This window comes from Strix aluco, chromosome Z (genome assembly GCF_031877795.1).
Source record: "Strix aluco isolate bStrAlu1 chromosome Z, bStrAlu1.hap1, whole genome shotgun sequence".
NCBI lineage: Eukaryota > Metazoa > Chordata > Aves > Strigiformes > Strigidae > Strix > Strix aluco.
Window position 1 is genome coordinate 13,662,123 of NC_133971.1, and position 13,113 is coordinate 13,675,235.

General features: G+C 40.2%; 1 protein-coding gene across 2 annotated transcripts in view; it reads left to right on the plus strand.

The window, feature by feature from the left end:
• MAST4 (microtubule associated serine/threonine kinase family member 4) overlaps positions 1-13,113 on the plus strand; it is a 243,741-nt gene that overhangs the window by 45,703 nt on the left and 184,925 nt on the right. Inside the window, exon 3 of one of the 2 annotated variants that reach the window (XM_074811703.1) lies at positions 11,383-11,457. The exons of the other annotated variant lie outside the window; for it this stretch is intronic. Within the exon in view, the coding sequence (XP_074667804.1) occupies positions 11,383-11,457 (75 nt within the window). The remainder of the gene's footprint in view (positions 1-11,382; positions 11,458-13,113) is intronic. 2 annotated transcript variants of the gene reach the window in all.

The window sequence follows — 13,113 nt, forward strand, 5'->3', positions numbered from 1 at the left end:
TGTTTTTATATCAACCTACAAGTCTCCTTACGTTTATTTTTTCAATTCTATCCCCTATTCCCCAAGGTGGGAGAGGGTGAGCAAGCGGCTGTGTGGTGTTTTGCTGCTGTCTGTGTTCAAACCACAGTATTGAAAAGCTGATTAACCAATCTTTAGCTGTAACACTGAAAACTTGAACCTAATTTACCTTTTGAGTTTCCCTAGATCTTTCTATGTTCCTCCTTCCCAGTGTCTTGTTACTATTAAAAGAGGGATAGCATTTCATTGTCTCTTCGGTAAGTTGATGCACAGAGAAATTTGTTCAAGACTGCAAGACTACTGGTGACCTTGAGTTTCCTGGTTGTCTCTTGTTACCATGAGCTCATAACCTTATAACAGGCCATTTTGTTTCATGTCAGTTTCGATATAGAGATGTCAAAGTTTTATCTTCTAATATGATTCGAGAACTTACAGTACTAATTTTGAAATGACTGTTACACCTGGACAGACCTTATCTAATCATCAGTTGTTTTTATCAAACATCTATTTGATAGACATGGTCTTGGTAGTGTTCAGAGATCTGTTTAACAGGTAACCAATGCCAGGAAGCTGTGCATGTGAAGAAATGTTACTGCTGATGTAGTATGCTGACTTCCTGAAGTGTGTCATATAATTAATAAAATTGTAACTGGATAATATGGTGAATTAGTGTTGCAGTGATGCTGTTTAAGTTTTTAGTAATGTGGAATGACTGGGTTCTGTGTCCATCCCACAATATTTACTGCTTCCTTTGCTACATCCTAAAACTATCAAGCTATCATGTTGTCATACCATATCAAAGGTAAAGGCTTTCCCTTTAACTTGATTTTTTTTTTAAAGGAAATTTGGGCAATTCTATGTACCAAGCTGAACTTCCTTTGTGAAATGCTGCTGTGATTCCATGTCTATCTGTATGCAGAAATTGAAGTGTGTTCCCTTCATAGGAGCACTGTAGCCACCTAGAGTATCAGCATGGGTATGAGTCATGTTGACATAATTTTGAAGCTGGAAATGAGTCTTCTGGGACTAAACCCAGAAGTGCAGGTTCTAAGGCACTGGGTTGGAAGCTATAGTCAGCAGCAAGCTGGGATTCCTGTGCCTTGGGCCTGAGGGGTGGCATGTCAGATGTGCTCTTCAGTGGTTTGTGTGCACTGATTGAAGGTCACTCAGCTCAACTCAGGCTTGCCTGCCTTCCTCAGCCAGTCAGCCTTCCTTAGGAGGTTTCTCTGACTGAGCACATCCCATTCTCCAGCTAGCAGTTAGCTTACAGTTTTGGTATGTGCTTCAGGATGAAATACAGCTTCACTTTTAGCTGCAATAGCTCTGTAATCTGAATAGAAACAAAATACCATGAATACCCTCTCAGTTATGATTTTCAGTCTAATGGACTACAACGAATAAGTAACAATGCAGTTCCTAAGAGGAGCTTCAGAATAAGTGGTGGAGGTAGTAAATGGTGGCTTCTGTAATTTTGAAGTTTAGACATTCTTATTTGATTTCTTAAGTTTACATTTATACACATAGTAAAGCTTTCCAGAGTTTAAAATTCTGCCTGTTACTGACAAAAGAAAGTGAAGTTGCAGTGTACTAGAGATGGATTTTTTTCCAATGTACTGCTTTCTAAGTTTATAATGTTTGTTAATATCCTTTTGTGGAAAACTTGTTGAAGCCTTCTATTGTGTAGATTGGGAAAAATGGAAATTTGTTTAAAGGTAGAAATTTTTTTTTAAACTTGAGTTTTACAATTACACAGTTGATTACAAATGGCTGTATATCAGATGTGAAAATAGGACAACTTTGCTACACTGTAGTTTTTAATGGTACATTACAGAATGATTTTTTTAAAACCGGAAAGATATATTGTACTTAATTAAACTTATGTAAAGCTTCATTAAGCACTGGTATTAGCCACAGCCTTAGATCCATTTGTAAGTGCAGTGAAATTCTGAGCAGTTGATTACTGAGTATCTTATATTGGAACTGGTCTACTTGCTCTCCTCACAGAAGGTGACTTCTATATGAATAACTCTTCACTTGGTTGTCTTGTATTGTTACTGAATGTATCAAGCCATTGTGTGTGAATAATGCCTTCTATATATCATGAAGCATATAGAATCATTTAGGTTGGAAAAGACCCTTAAAATTACTGAGTCCCGCTGTAAACCTAACACTGCCAAGTTCACCACTAAACCGTGTCCCTAAGCACAACATCTATACTTCTTTTCAATACCTTCACGCATGGTGACTCAACCACTTGCCTGGGCAGCCTGTTCCAATACTTGACAACCCTCTGATGAAGAAATTTTTCCTAATATCCAATCTAAACCTCCCCTGGCACAACTTGTCTTTATCACTTGTTACTTGGGAAAAATGACCAACACCCACTTTGCTATGACCTCCTTTCATGTAGTTGTAGAGAGCAGTAAGGTCTCCCCTGAGCCTCCTTTTTTTCTAGGCTAAACAACCCAGGTCCCTCAGCCGCTCCTCATAAGACTTATTCTCTAGACATCTGACCAGCTTCATTGCCTTTCTTGGGACGCACTCCAGCACCTCAATGTCTTTTCTGTAGTGAGAGGCCCAAAACTAAACAGAGTGTTTGAGGTGGGGTCTCATCACTGCCGAGTCCAGGGGTAAGATCACTTCCCTAGTTCTGCTGGCCACGCTATTTCTGATACAAGCCAGGATGCTGTTGTCCTTCTTGGTCACCTGGGCACACTGCAGGCTCACATTCAGCTGGCTGTTGACCAGCACCCCCAGGTCCTTTTCTGAGGGCAGCTTTCCAGCCATCCAACCAGTTTTTTACCCAGCTAAGAGTACACACATCCAAGCCATGAGCAGCCAGTTTCTCCATGAGAATGTTGTAGAAAAGTGTCAAAGGCTTTACTAAAGTCTGGGTAAAAAACATCCACGGCCTTTCCCTCATCCACTAAGTGGATCACCTTAGTGAAGGAGATCAGGTTTGTCAAGCAGGACCTGCCTTTCATAAACCCATGCTGGCTGGGCCTGGTCACCTGGTTGTCCTGTATGTGCCATGTGATGGCACTCAAGATGATCTGCTCCATAACCTGCCTCAGCACCGAGATCAGTCTATCAGGCCTGTAATTCCCTGGATCCTCCTTCCGGCCTTTCTTGTAGATATCCTGACTGCTACTAGGAAGTAGCTAAGTATACTGATGAGGAGTTCTCTGTTTCCACTCTGAAGGGTTCATGTGTGGTGTTTACTCTAAGAACTATGGGCCATGGAGAGGGACGGTGTAAGGACTGAAGCTCAAACTTGCAGAATAGAATACTTTTTTTCACATTTCTCTGCCTTACTGCCCAATTCAGTAGGATTATAAAGATTTTTAGATCTTCATATATTTATTTTGTGCACGTATATAAAAATGCTAAGTCACCTTGACCTGATCTCATCGTTATTGTCAATGGAGCCAGCAATTCTACTTTGGAATTGGGAGGAAAAAACGTGAACTAGTTTAGCTTGTATTTCCCAATCTCCTTTTACTTATTTATCAGATGAGCCTCTAACACACTTAGACGATTGAGAGGAGGGACTTAATTCCTGTCCTGTGCTTTGAAATTAAGACTTTGGGTGCAGGTGTACAGCACTGTGTTATGCTGTCTTATGCTAGCTGCAGCATAGCACACTGGCCTCTCACTGACTCTGTGACATTGCACTCTGAGCACGGTTGGTTAGGTAATTGAGTGGAACAGCTGCATCTAGTATGAGACGCTATAGGGCAGGAGGTAGATTGTGGTGTGAAAAAAAACCGTTAACAATATGGTCTTAACCGTGAGAGCAGACCTTGGCCGCCAGCTTTGCTACAGCTTTTGCTAGATGCAAATGCTGAGGTGGCTCAGGCTGGAGTGTGTGGCACTGAAGGATGTGACAAGGACTTAAATCTTGGGTGCAGATATGTCTTGAGGAGATAGCACAGGGCTAGTCTTAGAGGAGGAAGCATGCTTAAAAATCATTGTTTAGGAATATATGAGGAAGTATTCTTCAGTATGACATTTAATAACATAAAAACATTTAAATAGGCCTGTTGGTATTAGGATTTGTCCAGCTGGATTGTGGGTGGAGTTGTTGCTGTGAATTTTTTTATTCAGTGCTAAATACTTGCAGAGCTGTTGAGGGTCAGCTGTGGTGTTTGTTGGTGCATTCATCTCCTCTGTGTGGAATTAGTGCCACTGTTGCTTCTGATCTTGGTCTGGCAGCTAATAAAAATGGAGAGGGAAAAAGGGAGGACAGTGACTACTTCAAGGTAGAAATTTCTTCAGGTAAGAGTGCATGCTTGTGTCACTTGATACTCTCACTTGCTTGTCTCTTGATACTGCTGTTTTCATGAGAACGACTATGCTGTTAATGGTAACTGCTCTTTTATGGAAACTGCTTTTGGTACCAATAACAATGCATTGTTGAATTAGCTACCAGCCTATGCAGCCAAAAACGTTTTCTCCTCACAACTGCTTTAAGGCTTCTGTGCCTTCAGAAGTAAACTATTGTCACGTCCCGCTCAGACGAGGGGGACAAGTGACTCAGATTCGCAAATCCCCAATGGAGCGGACAACAAGTCTCCAAGTCTAAACATTTATTAACTACTCACAATGTACTAATTGAACACACGATAGTTGGCTAAGTATATAGCAAGTTGTGGCAAGCAATATAATATGCCTTGCATTGCTTAATAGGAAAGGGAAAAGAGGGAGATAGAGGGAATGGGGAAATACAGATCACCGGTCTGGGTTTCTGCGCTGCTCCTGCCAACGAGGGTTCCGGGAGGCACGGGAGACATCCGTCTTTTTTGCTGGCATCTGTCTTCTTCGCTTCCCTGCACTCTCTCTCCCCAGGCCGCGCCCCGCCCCCCCCCTTCCCTTCTTGATTTATACCCACTTTCCTTGGGTCCATCCCCTAGGTCGACCCCCATACCTACGTATCCCATGTACGGGGAGGGGTGAGGTGTTTCATGGGATGATGTAATTAACATGATCATGTTAGCCCTCGTTAGCATATTGAGGGGTGTTAACTTTAATATGCATTTCGTGGATAATGAAGCAAAGGTCATTCACCGGACAGATGGCCCTTGAAGTTTTGGCCAGGTGCACCAGAGCAGAGCCGTCCTGTCTTCACAGGGCTCCCTCCTCCAGTCCCATCTTGTGCTATTCGGGCAGCCTTATCAGCTTCGACCTCCACAGAATGCACCCTGTGGCTCATAGTTTTGTCTTGCGAGTGTTTGAGGCATTTCTTTGATCAGCCTCAACTTTTGCTTTCTCAGGCTGTTTTTCTTAGTTTCTCACAGGCCTGGTTTCTCGTCTCTCACAACTATATAACATGTTCAGTACCTGATGCCCCTTATCTCTATTTTTATTTTTTCTTTAGAGATACCTGTTTTCTACAAGTCTGTTTCTTGGACTACTTACCTGTTAAATGAAATAAGTTTGACTATTTCTGCTTCCTAGCCAGTTTTCTGCATGTCATCCACCTAAAATACGTTGCCATAGATGAGAATTTTTTAGGATCCTTGTTTTTCCTTCAGCTGTCCTTGTTGATGTGAATCATGCTGGCCTTTGCAAGTAGCTAGTTTTCTGACTGTTGTTTTATTATGTCAGCTGATAATTGCAATTGACCTATTCCTCTGGAAAGGACATTCACCATGCAGGTTTATCACGGATCCATCACATGTGCTTTGCTGGTAATAACTGCACTTTCTCTGAATATGTAGCCTTTTCAGTGTGTAGATTTTTTTTCTTTCTTTTCTTTCCTTTTTTGCTTTTTAAATGAAAGATAGCTGCCTCTGAGACACTGACCCTGATTCTAGCCTTTTCTTTTCATGTTTTGTCTGCCCTATTAGACAGTCCTGTCTGGAGCACTACATACAGCTGAACTTTGCAGAAGGGTTTTTTTTTTTTTTACCAGCTGGAATGCAATACTAAGAGGCATAAGGTTATGATGTTATGAAAGACCTGTATGCATACAGTCTAATGTTTCTGCATACTTTAAATACTCTGTATTGAATTCTTCCAGAGAAAAAGATCAGGCTTCTCTTTACTCTCATTTTTATTCTTATTTCTAGTTCCAGTTATGTTTTTTGCATGCACTGTCCCAGCAGCTTTGTTATTCTCTTGCTGATCTTGATTGCACCTTCAAGATAGCTCTTTTCATGTTAACATGTCTTGATAAACTTTTGTCTCTACTTGGGTTTGCCTACTAGGCTTTGCTGCCAGTTCTGTCATAAAGAGCTCTAGCAGCAGAGTAGCATATGGAGTTTTCAGTCCAGCTGTTCTCTTCAGTGATTCATTTCACAGCAGCCCAATTCTAAGTTCATTAGAAAGGCTGACACCAGGCTGACTATGACCCTCCTGTACCCACAGCAGCAATGTTTAACCTGGTTCATTTCAATGTTTGCATTTACAGAACATACCACACACAATTGTATAAGTACAGTAGAGGGAGTAGTGAACTCTGGCTTCAGGGCAGGAATGAGCTGGTGGGAGAGCTGGCAAGAGGAGCTCCTGAATCAGGTTACTGCTGAAGTCTTCATTATGGGAAGCCATGGCATGACTTATATCCAGACTTGTTCCTTGTCCACCCTAGGAGGTAGTCTCTGGTACCAAGTGACTAGCAGCACAAAAGTGAATGAAATGTATTTATGATTAAAAATAGAGCTGAAATGTCCTTCGTTATTTACACAGGGGATAATGAGTCCGGTAGCTGTCTTGAGTTTTACTGCCTCTTAGTATCAAAACTACTATGGATTCTCTGCAATCCAGCAGTGTGTCATGTATCTGCTGATGTTAACCCTCCCAAAAGATAGTACTGCACCAAGTCTACATATCTTATTATTTTGTGCTAATGAAATGAACTGTTAATATATTCTGATTCAGAATGTTGTACTGGTGTACCAACATGGCTGGTGTCATTGGAGGCACAGCCCACATAAGCATTTTAATAGTGTGAAGACTCCTTCCTTTGTCATAGGAATAATTACATCAATTTAGGTGTACTTTTACGCTTCTTAAATTGTATCTGTGCTGTACTGGGATTTTTCCAGGTATAAACTGTGTTTATTACAGCTCTTAACTGCTCCTGAAATGCATTCTGAAGGAGATACAGGAAGGGAAGAAAAAAATTGACAGTAACAGAGATACCCAGCTTCTCAGTTTGGTACAGGATCTCATGTTACATGGGTTGATAACCATAAAGAGAGAATCTGTGAATCTGACAGTCAGCACTCTTGCTAGCCAATGTCAAGATTAAGTTGACCCTGCCATTGATTTCAGACTGTGATAGAAAGGAGACCCTTTTCAAGCATAAATTTTTTAACTATTGTGGTTTGAACTCGGCCAGTAGCCAGTTACCACAGAGCCAGTCACTTATGCCCCACCTCCTTCCCCCGGTAAAATAGTGGAGGGACAAAAAAGGGAGAATTCATAGGTTGAATAAAAAACCAAACAGTTTAGTGATGATAACAAAACAACAGTAACAATAGGAAGTCCAAACGGGTAATACACAATGCAGTTGCTCACCACCCGGCGACCAGTATGCAGCCCGCCCCTAGCAGTGATCCCAACAGAACGAAAGATCCTGCTGTGCCAACCAGAAGCAGAAATGAGAGAGCACCTGCCTCCTTTATATACCCAGCATAATGTCACATGATATGGAATGCTCCAATGGCCAATCCGGGCCTGGCCCTCCAGATGTTTTCCCTCCCAGCCCAAGGAAAGTTAACTCTATCCTGGCCAAAACCAGGACAACTATATTAAAGTTTATGTTAAATGGTAATGGGAAGGGCGTTGAGAAGTTTAAAAGGAAATTATTAACGGTATGTCCCCAAACGAGAAGTGATAAGGTCACCTAGCCATAGTGCTTACTGCTAATTTTAGTCAGTTACACTAGTAATTTAATGGAGTGTTATCAAAAGACATTACCATCAGCAGAAAAGCCTTCTGCAATCATAACCAAATGTTTATGCAAGTGTTAGATAACTGCTTTTTCTGTAATGCTGATTCTATTAATTAGGGTTAGTTTGCACTACTACTACTACTACTATCTTTGATTTGGTGACTATGATGTAATCTTCCCAAGATCTTCCCAATAATCTTTTGATTATTTCCACCAGATCTTTTTAAGTTACAGAGGTGGCTCTGCATGGTTTCTGACTGAGAGTGGAAGCCTTTTTGTTAAGCAGGAGTGAAAACTACTTTTTGGAAAGCAGAGTCTTGAGATCTTGAGAAATATTTGCCAAGTTGAGTAGAGTTATATTTTCAGTTAAAGAACCCTGTGGATATCTTTTCAGAAATATGAGCAAGTCTATTTTGCATTTGTAAAATATACGAATTTTTTTCAGAGAAGACTCCTAGAAGGAATTGTGTACTGGTTCTGAAAGTGAGAAGGAAAGGGAAACAGTCTCATGAATTTTCATCCTCTGCCTCCTGTGATTTGGCTCTTGACCCATAATCTTCTGCCCACCAGGTGCATACTTGAAATAGCAGACTGCAGAGTTCATACTTGCTTTAGCAACAAGGGGCTGTATAAATTGGAAAGCTGTGGAGAAATTGAGACAGGGTATTCAAAGTATCTTGGGGAAGAAACTGAATGTAGGTCTTCTGTCTCCTGGATATTCAGCAAGTAGAGGATTGAACCAGTATTTCTTATATCCTGGAAAAATCTTTAACTGTTGTGCTGTGTGGGATATGGACAGCATTGGTTAAATATCTTTTGTTGTCTTTTCTTCCTAATTTCAATAACAGTGCTCATGTTCCATATTAATTAAAACTCTGCCTTCCTCTGTACATGCTTAAAAAGTGGTGAAGAGATCACAAAGCTAAAAATGAAACTCTTCAGGTTAATTCAAGTGCTCTGACCTGAAACAGCACTGTATTTTAAAATTAGCTTAAATAAAGTGCAGTTAAAGGCAAACCCAAGATTTACTTCGGGTTTGGGTGGTTGGCACAATTATTCAGACAACATAATGTTTTGAGGCTTCTTCCTGCAGTACCTTGTTTTTTTGTATGTGTACATTAAATAGAAAGTGCTCTCACTGAATTCTGGTGTGTAGCAGTGCTCCTGTTTATCTGGTCATCACTTGATAAAGTATAAGTAGCTCTTAAGGTTTTATGGCACTGATGGAAGAATTGGAGGTTTTTTTCCCAGGTGTGTTCTTTGACATTTTTAACAGTGCTTATTACGTGTGTTCCCCCTTCCTCCCAAGACTTTTAAGTCTGCCTAAACCATCCTTGTTTCCTTCTGTGATGTTTGTGCAGTTAATGAGCATGTTGGAGTAGATGCTTAATCTTCAGTCCTGTTTGTGACAATTTATATCCTGAAAATTTGGATGCCATATTTGGTAGAATTTGTACGAAAAATTAACTTAAGTTTTCTTAATTTGGAAAGCAAACAGAGTAAGTGCTATTGTTGCAGCTGGTTAAAACATTGCAAGGCTGTTCAGTTGAAAGTCTGTATTTAGGCTGTCCAGAAGTAGGGAATAAATTGAATCAGTTTCTGGAAAAGCTGTTCATCCTAATACCTGAATTCAGGATATTTCTTAGATGTGTTAGAGTAGCACCTCATCAATATGGCTTTATGATGTCTAAAGAGTATCAAGAAGATTTCAGTAAAGGGGAAAGTGTGAATGTGAAAGAGAAACAAAACTCTGGTAATCTGATCTGTTGAAAGCCCCAGAGGCAGAAAGACCAGAAAAAGAAATAGAAAGCTACAGTATTCTTTCCTTTCATTGTAGGAAAAGGAGCTACAAATACTAAGTTCTTCCTTTGTGAAATTTCAGATTATACACTATAGTTATTCAAAATACGTATTTTTGCTTAAACTTTATATTTACTTCTAGTTTCAGGGTTTTTTGGTACTTAAGCAGTTTGAGCATGTGGACATAATTTATTTTTTTCTTGAAAGATGAACAGCTCTATCCATGTAGAAAAAGGTTCGGGACAGACTGGCCCCTGTTCTAGATTTTAATCAGTGAGAGGGAACCACAAGAAATAGCAAGAATAGACAACCAAATGGTGCACTGTTCAAAGCTTAGGAGGCAGTCCTCCCTTTGCAGATCCAGCAAATTTAGGTAATTTTAAGACTGGCTGCAGTGAGGTATTATCCTAAATAATTTTGTACGTGCGGTTGTCATGGTTTAATCCTGGCCAGCAGCCAAACACCACACAGCCGCTCGCCCACCCTCTCCCACCCTGGGGACTGAGGGATAGAATTGGAGATGTAAAGGTAAGGAGACTTGTAGGTTGGGATAAAACCAATTTAATAATTGGCATAAACTTAAAATAATAATGATAATAATAATAGAAAATACAAACAGGTAATGCACAATGTGATTGCTCGCCACCTGCCAATGGATGCCCACCCCATTCCTGGCTAGTGATCCCAGAGAAGTGAGAATCCAAAAACCGCAATCCTGGAAGTGAGAGAGAGGTTCCTGATCAACCCTCCTTTATATACCAAGCAGGACATTATATGATATGGAATATTCCATCTGCCAATTTGGGTGTGATACTCTGGCTCTGCTCCCTTCCAGCTTCTTGTGCACCTGCGCATGGGCAGGACACGGGGAGTTGTAAAGTCCTTGATCTCTTAGCAACAGCTAAAACCATCAGTGTATTATGAACATTCTTGTCCTACCAAATCCCATGCTGTATCAAAAACACAGCATTATTGTAGCTATTAAGAAGCAAAAATTAGCTCTATCCCATCTGAAACAAGGACAGTCACGAAGACTACTGTGCTTCTGTTTTTTCAGTTGAATGCTCTTTCAGATTTCTCTAAGAGAAAATGCTTGTCTCTTACATGTGTGAGCCTGCTATTTCTTAGGTTTTCTCAGGAAAGGGTATTAATCTCTGCTAGGTAAAAATCTAAAACATAAGGTGGTCAAAGCTCTGGATGGAGAACGTGAATCTGAAAAGTCCTAATTTTAGAGGAGATACTGCTAGTGGGTTCAGTTCTTTTGTGTGTAACTTCTTAAATTGATACAGAAAATGTAAGATAATGTATATACTTGGAAAGAGTAAAATGAATAATCTTTTAACTTTAATGCGTTTATCTAGAAATGAAGTAGGCATGTGTACATGTGTATATATATTTATAGTAGACAGCATCATTAAATGCATATGAATAGTATAAAAGCCTCATGAGTCTGCTTCTAGCAAAATCTTCATTTTCTTTTCTGATATTTGTACAGTGGTATTATTGAAATTGATTTAATAAAACTTTTACAAAGTTAGTGAAAATACAGTTCAGTTAAATACTCTCCCTCTCCCTTCTCCAACATCCTCCATTCCATCCCCTCCACGATCCATTTCCCCCCTTTTCTCTGTTCTTGTTCCTCCCCTTTCTCCATTCACTGTCAGGAAGGGGCACCTCAGAAGAGTCATTTCAGCTCAGCACGCCAGCGTCAGAGGCTAGTGGAACCAACAGCTACAAAAGTGAGTGCTTTTATTGAAGGATCATTTTTAAAATGGAATGTTGTGTCAAGCAGAGTTTTTGTTACTAAAGAGAAGCTCCTTTATGTGCTTGGTTATTTTTACTCATCTGCAAGTGATATAATCACTCTGTCTCTAAAGGTGAACTTCCGCACTGGAAAGATTCATATTCAAGTGCAGCTGTTGTACTTTCTTTAAAAAGTTGGGATGAGACTTTTTTGTACCTGCAAAGTGAAATAGAAGCTGTATTATTACTTTGCATGATGTCTGTTTTCTTAAACACATGTGCAATTCCTTTGTCTCATTCTTAAACGAAAGGCTTTCATTGAATAGAAAAATAGCCAAGGATGTGGAAAATAATAAATTGGTTTATTATCAAGCTGTGATACGAAGTTTTAGAGTTAAACAATTTGGCATCAAAAGATTATCTTAGCAGATATAATAGCAGTACTGGTTAGTTTGTAAGATTGTTTCACCTTTTTAGAGATACACTTTTTGTTAACAGTATACCAAAAAGCTTGATATTCAGTGAGCGTGATGTTATTATGGAACTTTTATTCTCTGGGCTAATAAAATCTAATGCATATTTTAGAACATCAGTAACTGTTCAACTGTATCTATTTTTTGCTACTTTTTGTGAGAGTCCAGCAAAAATGAAACTGTGTATCCATTACTGCCACCTCCTAGAAATGAGGATCTCCACTTTTCTTTAGATTTAGATACTTGCAGAATTGATTGCAGTGTTTGCATACAATCTTTGATACAGGTTGAAATAGATCAATGGTAGTAGTCCTTGTCCAGGTTTTGAAAGAACAGCCCTGGTTTTATGAAAGAAGGAAAAGTGGACACATGTTGTCCTGTCTTGCATTCTAAAATATGACTCCAGTCGCTGTTGTCAGATCAATTCTTTGTGATGCTAGATGTGTTTACTCATTAAGTATGAGTTGTGTTGAATTTACTGTTGCCAACTTGTATTATTTATTCCTTTTAGCCTGTAACAACACTGTCAATGCTAAACTATCCTTTCGGGTGTCTGGGGAAGGGCATTTTGGAGGTTGCAGGTGCAAAAGTGAGTGAAGTATATATATATTTTTTAAGGATTAGTTAAGTAAGAGCAGAAATTAATTTCCAGCGAGTCTGTACTGCCTCCTAAGGAGCCCTTTCCCTTGACGAGCCATTTTCTATGTTCATTACTGTACACTAAAATCACTCCAGGTGATTACCTCAGTGTGGAAAGCTGAAGGAAAAATGCATACTGAAGTGCAGTTCTGTGGACATTAGCTGTGCTAGCTTTTGCTCCCTTCTCTGTCTAGTTTTCCAACACTTGTCCTCCATACCCCAGTGCCCTGCTGTACCCCTGAATGCACCTTGCTAAAGGTAGGTGTGCTGTTGAAACCTCAGTCTGGTAGCTGCAGAGCCACCTTCTCAGTATTTGTACTTCTGTTTTGTTTGGGACAGAAGGACCAGAAAGGGTCCTGATAGGTGTTTCCAGGGCCCTTAGCCACTGCCCTTTAGTCAATGTCTGCTACTAGGAGGACGTCCTGGTGTACTGGGAGCAAGTCAGTTGGCAGCTCAGTGGTACTGGATGCCAGCCCAGCATCTGGAGGGGGGGCTGTTATCATAGACCACATCATCCTACACCTCTCTCCCTACAACCGT